The following is a 23516-nucleotide window of genomic DNA, read 5'->3' on the forward strand; positions in this document are numbered from 1 at the left end:
CACAGTGACTTGGCTTCGATGTCACCCTTCCTGCCTGTTGTACCCTCTACCCTAGACAGGAGATGCCTCCTGATGATGCTATACTGTGGATCGCTTCATTCTCAGGCTTCTCAGCTTTTCCATATTTTATGCCATCGATTGCCTGAATTAAACTCCTACTGTTTGAAATACCTAGCATGGTTTTTACTTTGCTGCTTCTTAACATCTGCACTGCTATCTTCCCAATCCAAGTTACCATTATTTTTACCCAGATCACTTAATGGCCTCCCTGCTATTGTCCTTACTCTCCTAGACTTGCTTCTAAACACAGAAGCCAGAAAAACGCTGTTAAAACTAAAGATTGTGTCATTCGCTGCTTATACCCTCCAATGGCTTTCCACTCCACACAGAGTCAAAGCCCTCATTAGAGTCTCTGTGATGCTACACAATTTGGCTCCTGCTGCTTCCAGGTCTCATCCCCTAGTGCTCTCTCTTCCCCACTCTGCTCTGGTTTGACCTCACTGGCTGGCACCTGTTCCCCAGATGACCTAAACGGGCCAGCCAGTATCACTCTCCCATCCCACGCCTGCAGATCTGCTCAGTGTCAGCCAGAGCTGGCCCACAATTTTTTTAAAACAACACCCATCTATTGTCCAGGGGATGAGAAAGGCAAACCAAAGAGAAACTTACATCACTGAGAATGTTGAAGGCCTCATTCAGAGCTATATCCAACATTCCAATTCCTTTGGCGAAAAGTTTGTCCAGATGCTCCCTGAAGTGCTAAAACAACAAAGCAGAAAATCCATTAGTGTCTATCCTGTTAAGTGAAACACCAACCTTGAATGAATTAGATGTATGCCACGGACAATGATTCTCAGATCCAACCGGTCATAATTTCCTTTTTCCTTCTACATTCAAAACATAAGAACTTACTCAATGTAAAATTTACCTTCAAGGTTCATGATTTAGCTTCAGTTACAGTTTAGGAAGAAAATCAGTTGAAGTCTGGTGAGAAGCATTTAATTCATCTAAAATGGCCCATTTCCTCTCCAGTTTCATTGTTGGTGACTCTTTTCCTCTCCTATCCCGTCTCTCCCGCTCCTGATCACATTTAGGACTCTGCATATACACCCCTCCACTGGAACCCACTCTCAATCCATCCCCTGCCTCTCCTGTCATGCTCTCTCCCAACTACTTCTCAGATCTCATATGGCCATAACCTGCTTCCCATTATGTGATGTCTTCTCAGACCACCAGCCTCTGACACTAGCCTAGAATGCTTCCTTTGTGACTCCATGCTGCCATGGGGTACTCGGATCTACCTTTCACTGAGCACTGCATAATTAAACAATGTCCCCACTCAAGACTGTGACATTTCTTAAGATATGGCATTACTCTGTCTTCACGCCTACCACATGTATGATACACACAGAAGGTGCTCGGTAGATAGCTATAAGGAGCAAGGATAAACACTGGACCACAACATAAAAACTGTGATTATAACAAGAGAGACACAGGCTAGAAATCCAGAAGAGCTCTAAGAAATAAGGAGAATGGGAGCGAGCCTCTTCCAGTGTAGGCTCCAAGACTCTTCTGGCTCTGCAGAAGGCCAGAATCAGCTGGAGATTAAAGGGGACAAAAGAAAATAACTGTGAAACCCCATGTATTTCTGCTTCCCAACAAAGAGGCAAGAACAAGTTCAGGCCCATGCCCAGGAACAGGTCTGTGCAGGCAACCCATGTCCAGGAACACATGCACGTATGAGTGCCCTGACCCAAAGCCCACACCTACAGTGGCACCACAGCCTGGCCTTGCTTTCCAATTACTGCATTCCTAACCCCTTGCTTTTTCTATTGAAATGAATTATTATCTCCCCAAAAGCGTCCACACTTTTGCCCACTGGGGAAACTGGCTGGAGGAGTCACCAGGATGGAGGGGAGCAGGAAGAATGAACTCATGGAAAATATCTGCCCATGATTTCCTTGCTAAGGAGTGGCTTTCTTTCTCTTACCACACCCTAGGACCCAACAATACCCCAAGCATGCCATCAGCACTCAGATGATGACAGTCGTTCTTTGATGTGTCTAATTGGCCACACTGCCTTAGGACCCCCGGAATGATCACAGAATCAAAATGGGTCATAGAGACAGATCTTAGGGCATGCTGACTGTTCTAAGATGCTGTTCTGCCTCTGCTTGGGTCAGTAGCAGTAGGAGCCTCAGAAGCAGAAGGAGCCCCCAGTCACTGAAATGGGCAGAGACTTGCTGGCAAGATGGTGCCAATGTGAACTCCAAAGTTTGGATGGGTTCTTTATGGTAATAAGATTTGAATGACACCTGGGTCTAACACAAATCGAGGCTGAATTTGAAACTGGTGGCTCGCCTTGGGCATATATACAACCCACAAGACCCTCTTCCCTGGCCCGCTCTACTCTCATAGCAACCTTGCTTGCCCTCTGGCCCATCAGAGCAGCCACAATTATTGAAGCCTGCCTTGTGTTAGGCCCTTAAAAAGTACAGAGCAACTGAGTCTTCATGATAATCATGTGAGGTTCCATCATACTGCTTTAGAGATACAGAGACTGAGGCTGAGCACACCACCTAGCTGCCTGGCCCAGGTTTCAATCCAGGTTAGCTTCACCTATTCTAATGCTCTTCTTCTTTCTGCTATGGAATGGTTGTTTCTCTAAATTAGCAAAATAAAAGCTTCTTTTTTTTCCTGAACACCTCGTATGCCAGGCACTTGCTATGGGCTTGACATATACCTGGGCAGTCTGGCTCCAGAATGCTCACTTTAATCTCTGCTCCTGGGTGGGAGCTAAGTCTTTAGGGGATGATCAAATGGCTTGAGTGATAGGGGAGAGAATGCTGAGGGCCAGGGAACCAGGCAAATCACAGGGCCAGGAGCCAAGTTTTGTGCTTCTCTTTTCTTCCTGCCCATTTCTCAAGGCCTAGCAGGATGGTAAGTGCATGGCAGGTCCTTTAGGAATGCCTGGTGAACAAATCCAGGCAATTAACTGAGTCCAGGGAATCCAGGCATCCCAGCTGCAGGTAGGCAGCAGAGGAGTCTGCCTTCACCAACAACCACCCCCCATGGAAACCAGGCTTGTGACTACCATAAGGACTTAGGCTCTGAAGGTATCCAACACGGTGGTCCCCACACCCTCCTACACCCACCTAGGGACATGGAGCATGATGAAACACCCATCACAACAGCTCATTGAGAGAATGCTCTTCAACCAGCCCTAGATTCACAAAACTGTGGCCAGACTCTGCCTTGACAAGTCCATTCTATCCTCCTGATGTCCTTTTTGCCGAATGCCTTTAATTGCTCTCAGTCACACAGGTTAACACAGCATTTTTTTTTAACAACCTGCACATTTTTCTTTTCATCTGTGTGTAGCTGTGCATCATGCGGCACTTCAGGCAATGGCTGCTTTTACAGTTGAACATTTAGATCAAATGTAACAGCATGTTATGGAGTTCCCCTTCAATTGCCTTTATAACAAGGTCAGTTGTTATTTTTATTCTTCCTGGTACAAATATCGTCCATATATTAGATGGAAAACTATTTTCTCAAGTTAGGGACTCCCAAATGATGCCACAGATAAACGACTCTCCGTGTTTCTTTCTTCTTCCTTTCTCTCATGTCAAAACTCCCTTTTCTCCTCCTCCACAGCCTGACCCAGACCGCTATCCTGGTCTTCGGGGCTGCATTCAGCCCTCTGCCCAACTCTCCTACACAAAACCAGCTCCTGTCTCCCACGGAACTATCTCCATGATGCATCCGCCACTAACAGTGGCTCTGTCCCGTTAGGTAGCCTTGAGCCATGTGTAGTAATTATGTTTAAATTTAATTATTAATAAAATTACCTAACATTGAAAATACAGTACCTCAGTAGTGCTGGCCTCATTTCAAGTGCTCATTAGCCACATGTGGCCAGTGGCTACTGCACTGGACACTGCCAATTAATGAACATTGCCATCATTGCAGAAAGTGCGACTGGACAGTGCTGACCCAGAGATAGGGTTAACATGGACCTTCCTCGCCAGCAAGCCATGGACTAATGGTGAGTCAAAGGAAGATCCAAGGCCTGGACCCAGGGCCATGTATGAGTTTTGCCTGCCCAGCATCCATTCCCCTTCTTCCCATTTTCCTTCTCCCCCACCCACCCATAATTCATACGGTTTGAGTGAAGCTAATGTCTCCCTACCTCTCTCCCAGATCAAGGGGTGGGACCATTTATCAGACCTGTCCAGTCTATGAATTCCACCCCAAGGGCCACAGTCATGCATGGGCATTGACCCAAACCCTGGACTTCTGCTGGCATGTGGGAGGAAGAACTCTTTCTTTCCACGGGGATTGCTGAGAGGAAGCCTAGCGCTGCCAGCAATCATCCTGCCGCTGCACAGGAGGTGCACACCTGAATGGAGGTAACGGCTGCAGAGAGCAGAGCCCGTGCGGAGGGGCCAGGACAGGATAGCGACAACAAGGCCTGAGCCCCTAGATCCAGGCGTGCCTAGCCTTTTAGGTAAGTGAACCAATACATTTGCTCCTCCCCTTACCCAGTTTTAGCTGATGCAGGCCACTTAATTGAAAAGATCCCTTACGATTCTCACAACCAAACCAATGACTCTGGCTGCGGAGAACATACCTCGTGAAAGCTTCCCCTGCATTAAAATGATCCTCCTTGATCCTCCTCTGCTCCTCTATGCCCCGCTCCCCTTCTTAATCACAGCCATGGTACAATGCAATGGGTTTACCACGCCTGTGCTAGACCAAACACAGCACTTTATACACAGCAGGCTCTCAGTGCTCAAGGCTTTAACAGCCAGTGCTTTGATGACCGATGGCATGAAGGAACTTTGTGATTTTGCTGAAGATCAGTCCTAGCCAGGTTCACTCCAAAGGCAGTGTCTGGAAGCAAAGGAAGGGGCCTGGCTGACTCCCCTGCACTGTCCTCATCACTACAAGTTTTTCTCTACTCCTGCTGTGGTCAATGTAAGATCCAGAAATTGTTATGTTAATGCCATCATATCACTGTCATCGTATAGAAGCAATTGGTATACAGGCCTTATGACCTCTGGTCAAAAGAAACAAACTGAGCTGAGGGTCAGCAGACTGAGTTCCAGTGCTGGTTGTACCATTTACCAACTAAACCCCTGAGGCAAGTGGCTTTAGTTCTCTGGCCTCAATTTTGCCTGCTGTGAAAGGATGGGAAAGCATCTGAGTAGTGGAGGGGGTAGTGAGGGCATCAGTGTCTCAGAACAGCAGGCAGGACTTCCCTCCAATTCCTGCTCTGACATTCACCCTTTCTACAAGCCTGAGTAAGACAATGCCTTCTCTGTGCCTTCATTTCCCTCTGACACGTGGGGGAACTTGGATTGACTTCTCCCTGGGGGACTCGATAAAAGAAGTCATCTGAAAGAATCGTGGTGACAGAAAAAAACCGTGAGACTACTTTCATTTCATATTCACTAAAAGAAAGGATTGTCTTCAATATGCAAAAATTAAAACAGAATACATCTTAAACAATTTCTATGCCAACTTCCTGGGTTGCAACTTTATAATCTAACAGACCTTGGAAAAGGAATTATTTTACCTTTCAAGGGCCAAGTTTCCTTAAATGGATAGAGACACATAGCTGACTTCACTGACCCCAGGACCCGAGTGCCCTCAAGGGCACAGCTACAGAAGCAAGCTCCAGATCACCCAAGTCAGGCAGGCTCTCAACAGCCAATACCAAAAGGTGGCCAGTTCTCATTATTTTTCTCAATTAAAATAAAGTTTATTGGAAATGGTGACAGTTCCATTTTATTATTAAACCTCAATAAAGAAGGAGGAGGGTGGCTTTTTATCTTTGCTTCAGGCAACTCATGCAGCATATGCTGCTGCCCAGGAAAAAGCCTCGCTTCCAAAGCAATTAGTGCGGCTTAACGCCTGGGGAGATGAGCCCATGTGGGTGCCACCATTCCCTGTGCCCGAATGCCAGCAGCACAGCCACATCCGCTTATCTCTGTCAAACAGCCACAACGTTCAGGCCAGCAGAGGATCCCGGTAAAATAACCCTCTCCTTCACCAGCATTCAGTTTAGTTGAATCATACTGATGACTCTCTGTGATCATAGCAATCATGTTTTTTCCTGTCTATGTAATCAAAATAAATGTTTGAGTCCTTCCAATTAAGAGCAGGATGTCAAATACAAAGTGGACATCAGCGGACAACACAAGCCCTTAAGAGATGGTGGTCCTGGCTGGGAGTAGAGCTGCTATTTGGAGGGAAGGCTAATGGCCATCTATCAATGACACCCATCAGGATCATTCAAGTGCTGCAGACATGAAATTTATACCCATTAGGCATGGACAAAGGTTGCTGCAGCAACTTGGCCATAGGTAGGCTTCAGAAATTGCCTCATCAAGCCCTCCAATGGCAGCAGACACTGACAGAGTGACAACTGTATGCTAGGCACCACGTGTTTTTTGTCTACTACTTCGCTTGATCCTCCTAGTAACCCTAAAAGAAAGGTACTATTACATTCTTATTTTACATTTAGGCCAAGGGACTCTAGAAAGCTCAAGAGGCAGACAAAGTTTCAAAGTGCTGAGCGCTGTATCTGAACGCCTATGCAATAGGGCCCCTTCCCAGAGCCCAAGGCCCAGTTCCCTACGTCCCTGACAAAGTACGGCATGCAGGCGGGTGCAGAGACTTTAAGTTTGTGTGCAAAGCTAAGATCCCGTGCAGGGCTGGTTTCACGGGTATATGACCTGTGCAGTGACCCATGTTCAGAAGGACTCAGTGTTTGGTTTAATGCTTTGCTACCACCGTCCTGAAATTCTTACTAATTGTATTTTTGACTATGTGATTTACAAGTGAAATCCAATGGAGTATGCCTGTGAGCAGAGGAAACGCACTAAAGATGGTGTCTGCTGCCCCTTGCTGCCCTGTTCACATGCAACACAGAATTCTGGTGTGCTGCTACAGTGCAGGTGTCCTCAAACGGACTTCACTTTAATAGGTCACTTTGCACTGTGGCTGTCAGGTGGCTCAAGCTCTTTTGGAAAATCAAAATTAAGGCATTAAACGTAAGAGTATTCTGTAGAGTTTCTTTGATTTTCAGTTCTGTCAGTCAACAGACACAGGACTGCCTGCTTTCTCCTAAAACAGAGATACAGCTCTTATCAGTCACATCAGCCTGAATGATCGGCATGGCCCCAACAGCTGTGTCTACCCCATTTTGATGCCAAACTCCTCAGTGAGACTTCCAGATAAGCCTTACAGGTTCTGTGGTCACACTGCTACTGTGCTCCAAGCCCAAAGTGCAGAAGCCCATTTTTTAGAGGGTCAAAAAGTGTCCACACCTGTCCTCCCCACTGATTTGGATATTACACCACAAAATTATTTGACACAATTATGGACACCTCCTCTTGATCTAATTCTTCCTGACAACACACACACACACACCCACCCTCAACCTAGGATAAGCCTCTCATATTTCCATGTAGTCTGAGAGCTCCCTTGGCTGACTTTTGCAGTCTGCTTGGGGCAAATCTCTCAGGGATGTCAGGGTGGTGCATAGCCAATATATTTTATAGATAAGGCATACATCTTGTGACATGGCTACCACTAAGCCTGGGTTTGAGTAAATCCAACTGTCATTTGATTCCCGTGGGAAGTAGCGACATGGTATTTCTCAAAACAAAAAACAGAATGGCTGAAGAAAGCTGGTAGGAAGGAGGCAGGCCCAGCTGTTTGCAATTTGGGAGAGAGCATACAGACACTGATAGAACCGCATCTGAGCCATTTCCCATTTCTCCTTCACGTGTGTGTAACAAATTGATGCGTCTGAAGGTAGCAGCTGTTTAATGCCAGTGCCAAATTAAAGAAAAGATAGATCTCCTGGATGTGAACAATGAATGTTATTTCATCCAGGTATTCAGATTAGCTACAATCTAATTTCAATGGCAAAAGCACTAATTATTTCATGCAGGATGATGGTGATGAGCTCAGAATTGGTGATTCTCTCCAATTGGGAAATACCTAAAGTGGAAGGGCCCCTCCACCAAAGGAGTGCTCATTTCCAAGTAACTGCTGAGAGGGAGGGACATGATGATTACCATGCCGGTGAGCAATCCCAGCTCCAAGTGGAGCCGTATATGTGAGCTCATCGCCCTCCTGGTGAGGTCATGCGGACTTGACAGTGCATCTCAGGGAACTAGGCTTTGAGAACCCCTGAAAGACCAGGGAAAGCCGTAGCCCAGTGCTGCATGGACAGGACTCCTGTGTTGTGTCTCTGCGTGGTATGGCAGTGTGTGTACACAGCAGGCCTCACCCTTCATGTCTTTCTGACATTTCCAAAGGTCTCCGTTTATCCTTTATGAACTTCATGAAAATCTTGACTTGATTCAAATGCGTGTCTTGGAGGAAGAATACTTCAGCAGCTGCAGTGTGCCAGGGCAGACAGAAGTCAGTTTCAGTTCATTGCAAACACAGTGCCAGCTCTGAAGATGCTTCGACTCAGAAGAGATGCATATTGATAGTCAGCACCCAGGAGGAATGTTATGCAGACCCGTGCTGCGGGTGCCAGCACGCTCATCTGCATCAAACCATCACCTCAAGCCACATCTACAGCTCTTTGCACTCAATGAAAAGATACCGCCCAGGATAGGGGAGCAGCTTGTGCTGAGACACAGGTTGGGAGTCATATTCCCTCCCCACTCAGTGGTGGCTACATTCATTTCTGGGACAGTTCAGCAAAGAAATGTAATCCCAGGGGACAACAATTTGAACTTTTTCTGTATGAGCACTTAGAAGATTTGTAGAGTTTCATAAAACTTGTATTCAATTAAACTGTATTTGTTTCAGTGATCTCCGTATTTTGCCAAGCTTGATGACATATGAGTACTAACCTTATTGTCTGAATGTCTTCCATTCTTATTCAAGTCTGTAACAAATACCCTGTAAGGCACTGTGTGTGTGCGCGCATATACATATATGTATGTATGTATGTATCAACATTAATTTGACCAGTCCCCTACTAGTAAAAATTTAAATTTTCAGTATTTTATGTTTTCAAACACTATTACAGTAAACATCTTTGTACTAACACTGCAGGGCATATGTATAGTAAGATAATTGTAACAACCTCATGGAAGATAAAGAACTGAGCCAATAATTCCTTCATTTATACCATGCACAGTGACTGTGAGGACTTGATGAGGCAATGCAGACAGAGTGCTTCATACAGAGCTCAGCATATAGTAGGCACTCAGTAAACACTAGATCTTATTAGTAGGGTATCTGTGGCTTGCAATGCCTTATGGCACTGTATTTTTAAAGTATCCAAGTTGAAAATCTAGAAACAACAATAATAATTAAAAAAAAAAAAACACCCTAACTCTACATACAGAAAAAGGAAAGTCATTAGCTCCTATAATGAGAATACTGAGAATGCGGCTGCCTCAGTGAAGGGAGGGACCAGGGACCCAGATGCCTGCAGGGCTCAGGCTCTCTTATCTATTATATCTCCCGGCTCTACTTGGTTTCATTCCCTAAGCAAGCTCTTGAGCACATAGCTGCCTACATCTGTGGTCTCACATCCTCCTAGCTCAGACTGCCCAGTGGCAAGAGCTAGGGTTGCCAGATCAATATAGGATGCACAATTAACTTTGAATTTTGGATACATAATGATGAATATAATAAAAATGTATTCTTTGTTTATCTGAAATTTAAAGTTGAGTGCCCTGTTCATCTGTGTTGCAAAATCTGGCAAGTTTATACAAGAGCAGTTTCAGCAACATTGCTATCAGGAAAGTCCCCAGATAAACTCTGATCAGGCCAGCTTAGGTTATGTGTCCGCGCCTGAGCCAATCAGGTGGCCAGAGAATGGGACCTCTGACTTATTCAGGTCTGGATCACATGGCCACGTCTGAACTGGAGGCTGTGGTGGGAAGAAATGGGGAAAGTCTTACCTGACTTCACCAAATGTGTTTTCTAAGGACAGAGGGATTTCATGGAAAGGAAAAGAGAGAGAGGGGTGCTAGATGGATAAGAACAGTTGAGTTATAAGCAGCTTCTCAGGGAGGTACCCAGTGACAGTAGCAAGGTCCACATTCTAAAGAAACAGGCTGATGCAGTCAGGAGAGCACTGGTGTGGCCAAACACGTGCACTTCCACCTGCACGTCCACACTGTGCTCATTTCCTCTGCAGCCGCATGTGGGGGCAGACATACATGTAGTGAGGACATCAGATAAAGAACAAATGGTAGCTTTTCCCAGGCAAAATCACAGTATGCTTCTTAAAAGTTAGAAAGAAGGGTTTCTAGAAAACAGGGGGTCTTGGGATGTTTTCAGGCCTAGCAGAAAGAGAGTGCCCAAGACAGAAGAGAAGAGACTGCTACCATCGACTAATATTCTCTGGGTACCCTCTACACACCAGCCTTGGCTCTGAACACACATAGGTTGTATCTCCTTCAATCCTCACACAGTCCCAACACAGAAGGTAGGTACTCTTCTCACCCACCTTCTATGAATGAGAAAATGAATTCACATCACTTGACTAGGTCTCACAGCTAATAAATGGTAGAGCTGGGACTTACATCCAAGCATGCAGTCTCTAAAAAAGTAATTATTATTTTTTTTAACCAGCAACTTTTTATATTAGAAAATTTTAATTATGAATTCACAGTCCATCTTGTTTTATCAATACCCTGGCACCACCTACATCAATGTCCCTTTTGGCAGCCAGCCTCCAAAATGGCCCCCAGTGATCCTCACCCACTGACATGCAGACCCTGGTGTTGGGCCCTCTTACATTATACCAGGGTTGGTCTCTGCAACCAAAAGAATACAGTACAAGTGACGGTATGCCACCTGCAAGATTAGGTTGTAAGTGACACTACAGCTTCCATCACAGTGGCCCCTCTGATCTCTGTTGGATACTTCCCTCTGGAGGAAGCCAACTGCTTTGCTGGAAGCAGTCCTGGGGAGGGGCCACAGAGTAAGAAACTGAAGCTTCCAACCAAAAGCTGTCAGGCAACTGAAGTCTCTTGCCAAGAGCCATATGAATTCTCTTAGACATGGATCTTCCATCCTAGCCAACCCTCAGAAGACCAGCCCCTAACCTATATCCTCAATGCAACCTCACTAGAGACCCTGAGCCAGCACAACCCAGCCAGGCTACTCCTGGATTATTGAGTCCATAAATTATATAGATAATAAATGTTTGTTGTTTTAAGCCAATGGTCCCTAATCTTTTTGGCACCAGAGACTGGTTTCATGGAAGACAATTTTTCCAAGGACAGGGGTTGGAGGAGGGAGTGGGGGGATGGTTTCAGGATGAAAATGTTCCACCTCAGATCATCAGGCATTATTGAGATTCTCATAAAGGAGTACAGAGTGTAGATCTCTTGTATGCGTAGTTCACAGTAAGATTTGTACTCCTGTGAGAATCTAATGCTGCTGTTGGCTGATCGGAGGTGGATCTCAGGTGGTAATGCCCGCTCACTCACCTGCCCCTTACCTCCTGCTGTGCCACCTGGTTCCTAACAGACAAGGACCCAGGCCTGTGGCTTATAGGTTGAGGACCCCTGTTTTGCTATTAAGTCTAGGGGTAGTTTGTTCCACAACAGCAGATAACTGTTGTTACAATATAACCATCTAGATTATTGTGAAGCACATCCCAGACATCATATTATTTCACCTGTAAACATTTTAAAAACAAATCACAATACATGCTTCACTTTATGTCACAGTTACACCATTTGAATGAGTATTCAAATAAGATCTACTCATTGTGATTGGTTGAGACATCTCTTAAATCTCTTATTCTGGAGTTCCCTCTCCATTATTTTTCTCACAAGTCTTGTTGAAGAAGTAAGTTGTTGGTCACGAAGAGCATTCCAGAATCCAGATTTTACTGATCGTATTCCTGAGCTGTCATGTAGCATGTTCCTCTGTCTCTCTATTTTAGTAAATTTACGGTGAGATTGAGCAGTCTGATTGGATTCAGGTTTGACTACATAGTTAATTATTTATTTATCTGGCATTTACTTCATGATGTTTTTACTTCCCTCCAACAAATGACTGGTAGTCTCCTTGCAATGGCAGCCATCAATGCCCAATGCCCAGATTAATTAATTCCTCAGAAGCCGCAACATGGCAATAATTTTAATTCCATCGTATCTCTTCATGTATTAGATAACCAATTTCTGCAAAGAAGTGCTTCCTCTTTTGCACTATTTAGTCAGCTGAGGAACCACTTATAGAGCAAAGCTGTATAAATGTTGGCTGCCCTTCATTTCTTTATTGGCTTTCAAAATAAAGATTGGTCCAAAAGTGATCAACGAGAATCTCCACACCCCTTCTTTTAGTATCATCAATGGCTTTTCTGCTCCATCATTTTAGTATCAGCATGGGTTGTAGCATATATTATATGTTTCCGTATGTTGATTTTTTGTGTGTTGTTTTTTGGTGGGGGTGCTGGGTGGGTGGAGGGATGTCTAGTTTATCCAATCTTTGGCCAGCAGTAGCTGCTTCTCTTCAGGCTTGCTACCGAGTCCCTGTACAGTAGTTAATAGCTTTCTGCGATCACAATAAGCAAGAGGTTTCAAGCTCATCTTGTTCATATTCTGCCCCTAACCTAGAATTGGCCATTTCTCTAAGGAACCCTAGAAATTAACCATTCTTAACCATTTACACTTTATCATCTCTGTACTTTCCTTGAGCATACACCTGAGGAATAAGAAGGAAGGAGGGAAGAGAAAAAAATACCTGAAGAGGGCCAAGTAAAAATGTAAAGAAGAAAAGTAATAATATGGCCATCTGAGAAGCTCACACAAAACGTAGTGCAAGCCTTACTCCAAAAACCTGACGGGCAAAGTGACAAGTAAACATGGTGGGAAGCACTTGCTAGACCCTGGTCCAGAATTTGCTCCAAGGACAAGAAACACGGTGAGAGAAAGATTGGCATTAGAACAATTTGATGAAATAAGCAGGAGGTTCGTGCTTGGTGAGAAAGGCTCTGCCCTGGGCCAACACCAAAGTGAGAATTCGAATTTCATCCTCAGCAATGGAAGGGGCCTCCAAGGACACCCATTAGGTACAACATTCTCTGGTCTAAGTGAAGTGAAGTTTGCCTGTATTAACCCCACATCTTTGCTACCAGAGACTCTCCTTCCCTTTCCTCATGGTATACATTTTATCCCAATATCCTTGTAGCATTTATTGAGTCATCAAATGTTTATTAGGAAGCCATCAAGTGCCACATACTGTGCTTGATCCATTGAACAAGAAGAGACCTGGTCTCTTCCTGCAGAGTTCACAGGCCAGTGGAGAAAGATCTCAGTCAATAAACACACAGCTGTATGCAATGCAAGAGCGGCAAGTGTCATCAAGGAGAGGCTCATGGTGAGTTGGTAGTATATCTGGTAGTATAAAACAGAGGCACTAAAGAAAGGCATGGAGGTAAAGGCAGGGCTGCTAGGGCATGAGATTCATAGGTGGAGAAACAGCATTTGTGGGTACCAAGGTCCCGGGGTAGGAGGAAATGAAGTATACACAAATTGTAATAAAGTTATGGAATCCAGAGCACAGAAAGGAAAAAGGAACATGGAGCACCATGAGCCTAAAAATACAGCAGGGAGCCAGGCTAAGCAGGAACTTCCAGGCATTCAGTGTTTCTGTTCACTAGAGTCATTGTTTAAGGATCAAGAGGCCTTTGACTCAGAGGTAAGACGGAATGACAGGCTGTGGGTTCATAATATGGGACAGAAAGCCTGATCAGGAACGCTTAGGTTAGCAGCAGTGGACCTCAAGTAAGCAGAAACATGGACCTCAAAGCACCAAGCAAGAGAGGCCCAGGGCCATTCACAGGCTATAAAACCAAACAGCTGTAATTCACAAGAAATGGAAACATGGATTTTCAACCTCAGGACATGAAATCAACAGAAAGCTTTATAGACAACATGCGTGCTCCCATTACAGAAAATTAAGATTCAGTCACTACCAAGGGAAACAAAACAGCAGAGAAATCTCTGCAACAAAGACTTTTATGACACACCAATACAGGAAACTTTTTTATTTTTCGAATTCACTTTTGGTAGATTAAAGATATACCTCTTGAAAATATCCAAGTCATTTTTCTGAAGCAAAATGCCTCTTGGCAAATGTACAGTCTACCTGACAGATAAAACTGCAAATTAACAAACATAATGTGCACTGTAAGAAGTCTGTGGCTGTAAGTCATAGGTCAAATTTTCACTGTGACTCTGATCCAGTTAGTGGAGACAGTCTCATGGCATCTACTGTTTGCATCCACCTGTGAATGTGGCCATGCTGCTTGCCATGTCTAGCCATGAGTGTGGTCCATTTTCACAGCAGTTCACCGAAACTCTTCCCTGAGTTTTCTCTGAGCCCCAGCAAATGCAGGGGCCCTTCCTCTGCATGGACTACCTATCCCAGCAGTGCAGGACTGAGGGGGTAATAAGGGGGTCCAGTCTTGTCTGCCACTGTGGACTGGCAGGTCATTTCAGCTGACTGAAAAACCAAGTCTTCACGTTGCAGTTAGCAGGTAGGCACCCTCAGACCCATGAGCTGGCTGTACCCCTTCCCAGACCTGGCTCTTCCTCAGTTATCAGGGTATCTTCCAGCGCCCTGGAGCATATCCACTTTTCAGCATGGTAGGCAGCAGGTTTCACAAGTATGATTAACACATCTCTGCTCACCTCTAATTGAAGTTAAAGGAACTTTAGAATGAAAATCATTATTCCCATCACAGAGAAAACTAGCAAAATATGCTAATCATCTGACATCAGGAAAATACTATTCGCAAAGATAATAAATGCAGGAACTGGAAAAGGTCCTTCACATGGAGTTCAGGCCTTCCACAGGCCTCCCTGACTTTACCTCCCTGAAGCCAACTTGGCCTTTTTCTCTGTCGCTCGGGGTCCTTTGGGCTACTTGTGATTCCAGGTAGACTACCATTATGAGTCTAGAAAAAAATGATTAATGTCAGTGCAACAGCAGGGAGAATCCATGAGAGGGTTTCCTCAGTCAATCAAGAGGAGAAGACCCTGAAATCAGCCCAGATCAAAGATGTCTGACCAGGAAACACCCGGCCATTTAAGAAAAAGAAATTCTCCTCCAAAAGGCCATGATTTTTGGAACCCACCTTATTGGCTCTGCTGATTTTCAGCTGTAAGCCCTCACTTCCCTCTCTCCCTCGCTTACTTCCCCCTCCTCTTCCCAAGGAGAGCAGAGGAAGGGGAAGGAACTCAACTCTGGGACAGCCAACTAGCAGAAGGAACAGAACTGGTGTGAATCACAACCCCTGGAACAGACCCTGGGGGCACTGGCATTCTTTCTTTAATTCTCACCCTTTCAATACAGTCCCTGTGAGAATGTGTACAGCACCAGGAGTAAGTTAATATGATGCATGATCTTTTTCAAAAGATAAAACAAACACCTCTCTAACAGTATGTATGCTGAATTCATTTATTTAAAATGGAAAATTGCCACATAACTCCAATAAGCAATTCCGGAATAGGCACTGAATTTTTTTTCACTCTTCTCTCTCCACATCCTGCCAAAAATCTGAATATAATTTTCAAGGTGGTAGCATGTGTTAAAGATGGCAATTCTTATCCAAGTTTGAAAAGATTCTTCTCTGCACTCCATCCCCCTTCTGAGACCAAGTCAGCAAAGAGACTGGATAGTCCTGGGCCCCAGGCCTCATTATTCCGTGTTTCTCATTTTATGGAAACTCCTCACTTGAGCACAAAAGCAGGCACACTAAATTAACAAAATGGCCCTTCCAGTCAGCATTTTAGAAGAGAAATGATTCCACTGCTGGATGATTATAAGTGGCACCCCAAGGATCTTGAAGACAAAGACAAAAGAGCACCTGGCTAAGGTGACCCCATCTGTGGAGAGAAGTCATTCACAGTTTGAGTCTTTGGAAGTGGGACATAAATTGACATGCGGAAATTGAGAGATTTATTTGAAAGCTGCTTAGCAAAGATCATTCAAATAACCTCCTAAGGCAGAAATACAATGTGAGAAACGGTTGGCAGAAACACATGACTCAAAAACACAACTAAGCCCTATGCATCCCCACACACAGACCCACGTGCACAGAGTACAGTTAGTTGTAACACATATTTCAACCCAACAAGGCTGTATTCACACTCTGTTCAGGCGGAGTTGTGACTTTGAGAGAAACTCTCAAAGGTTCTTTCTGCACAAGGCTTGGCCGAGTCCTTCAATTAGGACAAACCCCCAGATATAGCACTTACCAACTCATTCTTCCCTGGATTCTGGGGTAAGACTGGGACATGAATTCTGCCCACAAACTTGCAAAGAGGGTGATACTATATTTGGTGAAGAAAAGCCAGGAATTAGAGAAGAGGTGTTTGAAAAAACATTCAGGCTGGGTGTGGTGGCTCACTCCTGTAATCCCAGCCCTTTGGGAGGCCGAGGCAGGTGGATCACCTGAGGTCAGGAGTTTAAGACGAGCCTGACCAACATGGTGAAACCTCATCTCTACTAAAAGCACAAAATTAGCCAGGCATGGCAGTGTATGCCTGTAAGCCCAGCTACTTGGGAGGCTGAGGCAGGAGAATCATTTGAACCTGGGAGATGGAGGTCGCAGTGAGTCAAGATCATGCCATTGCACTCCAGCCTGGGTGACAAGAGTGAAACTCTGTCTCAAAATAAATAAATAAATAAATAAATAAATAAAGGAAAAGAAAAGAAAAAATATCCAAATCAAGAGTCCTGGAAAATTCTGAAATATAGAAGCTAGATAACTAATCTGTCAAATGTTTCAGTTTTCAAATAAACCTGCATCAACACTCATCACCCAGCTCCCACTGGATCAGAGTCTTGAGGTAGGTAATACATTGAAATGGACTTAAAAAAAAAAAAAGCATGTGATTCTGCTGCTACACTGCAAATTAAAATCCTCTGCTTTAAGGAGTGTAAAATCAAAAGGAGTAGCTTATCCTGAAAGAAGCAAAAATGAAAGGTAACCAACTAAAATTTTAAGGCATGTATCCCAAACATCGTAAAGTACTTGGCAGGTTTTATGGGTTTAATTGTGTCCTGCAAAAAGATATGTTGAAATCCAAACCCCCAGTACCTTAAAATGTGATCTTATTTGGGATAGGGCCATTGCAAATGTAATTAATTAAATTAATATGAGGTCACTGGGATGGGTCCCTAATCTAGCAAGACTGGTGCCTTTATAAGAGAAACAGCCACACACAGGGAGAATATGACCGGATGAAGACGGAAGTGGAGGTTGGAGTGATGCATCTAGAGGCTAAGGAAGACTAAGGATTGATGGTCACCACCAGAGGCCAGAGGAGGCAAGGAAGGAATCTCCCTTCCAGGCTTCTGAGAAAGCATGGCCTGCAACACCCTGATTTCACACTTCTAGTCTCCAGAACTGTCAGACAATAGGCTTGTGTTGTTGTTTGTTTGTTTGTTTGTTTGTTTGTTTTTGAGACGGAGTTTCGCTCGTTACCCAGGCTGGAGTGCAATGGCGCGATCTCGGCTCACCACAACCTCCGCCTCCTGGGTTCAGGCAATTCTCCTGCCTCAGCCTCCTGAGTAGCTGGGATTATAGGCACGCGCCACCATGCCCAGCTAATTTTTTGTATTTTTAGTAGAGACAGGGTTTCACCATGTTGACCAGGATGGTCTCGATCTCTTGACCTCGTGATCCACCCGCTTCAGCCTCCCAAAGTGCTGGGATTACAGGCGTGAAGCCACCATTCCCGGCCTAGGCTTGTGCTATTTTAAGCCACCCAGTTTATGGTACCTTGTTATGGCAGTCCAAGGAAACGTACACATTTCCCAAATCACTACCTACAAAACCTACTTCATTAAATGGTTTTCCTAGAAAAAGCTTTGGAAATGCCAAAAATTATTTAACTCTTGGAGTTATGCTCACAGTATACAGGAGCATTTTAAAAGCTTAGTCCCGCAAGGAAGAAGCTTGTTTAAAAATTTTTCATTTGTCATTTTAAGCTTTCTTTGACCACAACCTCCTCTCTGTTCCCCACTAGCAGACGTGTTAAGATCATATCGTAGAACTACTGTTTCCTCAAGCACATTTTTGACAAAGACCTGCTTTGTCAATAAAAAAAAAAAAGAGAAGCATGCTATGGACTTGCTCTAAGAAACATGGTTGGATGCCAGGTTTCCACAGCCATCCTTGTCACCTGATGCGCAAGCAGGACCTGAGATTCTCCCAACATGTTTAGATTCTATCTGAATTTCCTTCTGTATTAGTTTGCCAGGGATACCATAACAAAATATCATAGACTGGGTGGCTTAAACAACAGATGTAGATTTTCTCACAGTTTTAGAGGTTGGAAGTCTAAGATGAAGATGTCAGCAGTTTTGGTTTCTCCCGGGGCCTCCTTTCTTGGTTTCCAGATGGCCTCTTTATTGCTGGGTCTTTTAGTGACCTTTTCTCTGTGCATATGTAATCCCTGATGTCTCTTTTTCTAATATAAGAACAGCTACCATATTGGATCACAGCCACAACCTTATGACTTCATTTAACCTTAATTGTCTCTTTAAAGGCCCCATCTCCATATACACGTTAGAGATTAGGGCTTAAACATACAATTGTTGGGGGATGTGATTCAGTCCATAACATCCCTCAATTGCTCACTCAGAAGGCATAGGTCCCTGGGTTGTCGTTAAGAACACAGACTAAAAAGGCTAAGTTCCTCAAGGTCTCTAGCAAGTATCAGACTCCAGATCATAGCTCAATGGCCTCAGCGTCATGGGTTTCCTTCAGCTCCCCACACTACTTAGCCTCTATCCCCAGCAAGCCCCTTCTATGGCAAGAAGGTCCCTAGCTATACATTTCTTCAATAGTTCATGCATTCTTTTTAAACATATTCTTATTACTTTCATTGTGTAAAGAAATTTGGCCATGACACTTTTAAATCTGCAAGAGTCACATTAATCCTAGCAAGCAGCAAGGGTGAAAGCCACATCTTTCAGCACCACCATTGAGATTTCCAGCAAAGTGGTCTACATACAGCATGGTCTACACCAGTCTTCGTATCTCAAAGCTTGGCAAGGGAGGAAAAACCTTACAGTGGTTAAACACACAAATTCTGGAGCCAGGCCATGTGCATGCAAAACCTAGCCATACTACTCTTCATTTCTGTGTGTGATTTTCATAAAACCTCTTCCTCAAAATGGGCAAAACAGAACGCACCAGACAAGGCTGTTGGGAAAGCCAAATGAGATGAGCAAAGGGCTGGACTGAGCAAACGGCTGGAAACTAGTAAATATTCAGGAATTACTAGCTGCTATTAGGGGAGTTTTTAAAGCCTTTTTAAAAAAAATTATAGACTGACATAAAAGTTGCAAAGCTAGTATCAGAAAGTTCCTGCGTCCTTCCCCCAGCTTCCCCCAGTGATAACATCTTTATTGTAGTACAATAACCAAAACTAGGAAATTGACAGTGGTACAGTACTATTAACCTAACTACAGACTTCATTTGGATTTCACCAGTTTTCACATTCATTTTCTTGTTGTGTGTACAATTTTATGACATTTTATCACAAGAATAGACTTGTGTCACCACCACCACCACGATCAGGATTCAGAACTGTTCTACTACCATAAAGAAACTCCCTTGCAATAACCCTTTATTGCCCTATACTAATCATTTTCTATTACTATAATTTTATTTTGAAAATTTCATATAAATAGACTCATACAGTATGTAACTACTTCTTGAGACTGTCTTTTTTTTTTTTTTTTTTAATCAGTAGTTCTTTCCTTTTTGTTCCACTGTAGGGATGTACCACAGTCTGTTTATTCATTCCACTGCTGAAGGAAACTTGGGTTGTGTCCACTTTGGGTGGTTACAGGGAAAACTGCTAGAACATTCAAGTACAAGTCTTTGTGTAGACATGATTTTTCATTCCTTTTGGTAAATATCCAGGAATGGGATTACTGGGTCATAGGTAAGGTCATACAATAAGCACATGTTTAAATTTATGAGAAAATTGCCAAAATGTTTTCCAGAATGGCCGCACTATTTTACATTCTTACCAACAACCTACGAGAGATCCGACTGCTCTGTGTCCTAGTCCGTATTTGGTATTGTCAGTATTTTTTTTTCACTTTGGTCATTCTGTGTAGCGGCATTGTGGCAATTTTTCATCACTTGGAGAGCGTTGTTGGGGTCTATATGACAGGATGGCAAAGATGCAGGGAGTCCAGCCTCATTGGCGGGAGAATCACCTGAATCCAGGAGGTGGAGGCTGCAGTGAACTGAGATGACGCCATTGCACTCCAGCCTGAGTGACAGAGAGTGAGACTCTACCTCAAAAAACAAAACAAAACAAAAAACCAGCCTCATAGGGAGCCATTCAACCATGAGAAACTACAGTGCTGCATGACCTCAGGGACAGGAAGTGGGGAGAAACATATCTAGGGGGACATGAACATGCCTGCTGAAGGTACATAAAGTGTGCCCTTCCCTTGCACAGCACCAATTCCTCTGCCCAGGGGCTCCCCTAATGTTGTTCATTCTCAGTGGCAATGGCAAAAACTTTTTAAATGGAAACTTTAAAACTGGGTTTTTGTCCACGTACTGCTCCTCTGGCTCCAAGGACTACATGGAAAAGATTTTCAACTTCACTTCTGGGGCAAACTAAAAATATGCTTCCCAGAACTCATATAAAGGAGTGAAGGGGGCCTGCAGTGACTCAGAGGAATACGCAGGCAAGCACGAAGCCAATGTCTGCAGCAGAGGACTGGGAGACTCAGAGGAATACGCAGGCAAGCACGAAGCGAATGTCTGCAGCAGAGGACTGCGAGACTCAGAGGAATACGCTGGCAAGCACGAAGCCAATGTCTGCAGCAGAGGACTGCGAGACTCAGAGGAATATGCAGGCAAGCATGAAGCGAATGTCTGCAGCAGAGGACTGGGAGATTTTGCTTCAAAGGCTGTGGACACTACGATTATGTTAATTTAGACTTTTATACTCAGAGTTGAGAAAAGAGGGATTCGAGAGGGGGCGAAAAGAAGTGGAGCATTCAGGCTATGTCTTCTTCTGATCCACGACCCAGGGATCCAGTGCTCCAGTGCTCCAGCGTATGCACACAGGGCTACATTTGCAGGGCTGCAGCCCCATGAACGCAGGCTGCAATGGAGCCAGTGGGAGCCTCTGTGAATTCAACTCACTGCATGTGCCTTGGAGTCCTGGTGCTGAAAGAGACCTCTATCAACTATTCCAACCTCCTTACAGTACTGAGAATAACTCCTTCAATCCTAGAAAGGCTGCTCTCCAGCCCCCAAAAGTATAAAACAAAAAGCCCCAGGAGGAATGCATTGGTTGTTGTTATGTGATTAATAAATGAAAAAATATATATATATAATATATATATTATATATATATAATATATATAAAATATATAATATATATATTATATATTTTATATATATGTAATATATATATATAAAACTATACACACACACACACACACACACACACACACACACGTTACATTACATGGTCAAGTAAAAATAGTACCTGATTCTAATGGAATTTCATAAGCCCCCTTTCCCTGATTTGTTGCTATGTTCTGTCTTCAAATAAAGGAAAAAGAAGAATAGTTAATCTAGGCTAGAGAAATGGACCAGACTCAGTACTTGTCTCAGAATTAAAGTTCACTTTATTCTGTTAGTAAAGGACTCTGTATGGTAATCTGGAGGTTTTATGGAAGAAAAATCACTCAAATGAGCTGAAGCAGATACCATCAAATTCATATGAAATGATTTTTCCTACACATTATTATTTATACACGTCACACAGCTGTCAATCAGTTCCTGTCTGCATTTAGTACAAATTCACTTATCTAATTCTGACATGCACTGGTATTCACAACAATGTTCATAGAAAGACTGACACATGCTATTTTGGGACCTACATACTGGAAAACGAGACAAAGTCTGTGACCTCACAGAACTTACATACTAGTGGGTGGAGGCAACAGGGGATGAGGCACTAAACAAATTTAAAAATATTCAAGGTAAAATAGTTTAATAATAGGAAACAAGTGTTCTGCATGGCGGGCTGGGTAAGAAAGACAGAGCAGGGAGCACGGGCTGCTGTGGTTGGGTGGTCAGAGCAGTCCCACTGAGAAGAGAGGTAGTGTTTGAGGCAGAGCAGAGCAAGTCCTTGGCTGGAAAGGTCATCGCATGTATGAAACGGTGGTGAACAATAGAGGCTGGAAATGAATGGGGTTAGAGGTGAGTCCACAATAGGATAAGGGCCACCTCATGCATGGTGAGGAGCTTGAAACTTCTTAGAACTGTCATAGGCATGTGGGCCTTAAGCAGTGTTTGAGTCGAATTGTGTCCCCCACAAAAGATACACTGAAGCCCTAATCCTCAGTACTCCAGCATGTAACCTTATCTAGAAGGGTTGTTGCAAATGCAATTAGCTGCATTAAGATGAAGTCGCACTGGAGTAGGTTGGACCGCTAATGCAATACGGCTGGTGTCTTTAGAAAAGATGACCAGGTGAAGATAGACGCAGAGAGAATGCCACGTGAAGACAGAGCACGGGAGCCACGCATCTGCAAGCCAGAGAACACCAAAGACTGAAGGCAAACTACCAAAACTAGAAAGAGGCCGAAAAAGATTCCTCCACAGGTTTCAGGGGAAACTCGGCTCTGCTGACAATTGGATTTTCAGACTGTTAGCCTCTACAACTCTGAGACAATAAATTTCTGCTGTTGTTGACTACAGAAGGGATATGATCTGGCATTTATGGTAACAAGGCACAGCACTCTGTCTGCTGTGTGGAAAGCAGGCTGCATGCTGGGGAGCAATTGGGGGCTGGGGAAGGTAAAGGTAGGGCAACCAGTTAGGAGGTTACTGCCAAGATTCAGTAAACAGATGGTGGGTCAGCCTAGAGTGAGGGTGGTGGGACAGGTAAGTGTGGCCAGATTCTGGCTCTCTTGAAAGCCCAGGTGACAGGACTTGCTGGCTATTGGGATGTAGGTTCCAGGAAGGAGAGACGAGGATGATGCCAGGATTTGCAGTCTGAGTCTTAGAAGTGGGGATTGCCATTTGCTGAGATGAGGAAGACTAGGAAAAGGTATGGTTTGGGGAAGGAAGGCCAAGAGTTTGGTTTTGGGTACAAGAAACTCACACTGCTGATTAACATCCCAAAGGACCCCTGAGTAGGCAGGAGGGCTGAGATCAGGGATGGCAGTGTGAGTGTTGGCATCACTGGAGTCCAAAGTCTGGGTCTAACGATACTTTATTATCTGTCTTCTCCCACCTGAACTTAATGTCCCCTTGCGAGAAAGGACTTCATCATTCTTGGTCACCATTATACCTCTAAAGTCCTAATGGGGCTTAGCCTAAGGAAGACACTCAAATATTTGTTGACTCAATGGGCAAATCAATACATATGAAAAGTTTTACATGTGGGCAAAGGTTAAATATTATTTGACTCAATTTCAGGCCCATATCCTAAGGAATTAAGCAA

The 23516-nt window shown here is 44.1% G+C and overlaps 1 protein-coding gene across 9 annotated transcripts in view; it reads right to left on the minus strand.

Annotated features, from left to right (window-relative positions):
* Window positions 1-23516, minus strand: part of CACNA2D3 (calcium voltage-gated channel auxiliary subunit alpha2delta 3) — a 935925-nt gene that overhangs the window by 442266 nt on the left and 470143 nt on the right. For all 9 annotated transcript variants that reach the window (XR_012518702.1, XR_012518703.1, XM_039477586.2 and 6 more), the window contains one exon: window positions 670-759. Coding sequence is in view for 7 of the 9 variants with exons in the window: in XM_039477586.2 (XP_039333520.1) it covers window positions 670-759 (90 nt within the window). In the remaining 2 variants the exon portion in view is untranslated. The remainder of the gene's footprint in view (window positions 1-669; window positions 760-23516) is intronic.

This window comes from Saimiri boliviensis, chromosome 8 (assembly GCF_048565385.1).
Source record: "Saimiri boliviensis isolate mSaiBol1 chromosome 8, mSaiBol1.pri, whole genome shotgun sequence".
Taxonomy (NCBI): domain Eukaryota; kingdom Metazoa; phylum Chordata; class Mammalia; order Primates; family Cebidae; genus Saimiri; species Saimiri boliviensis.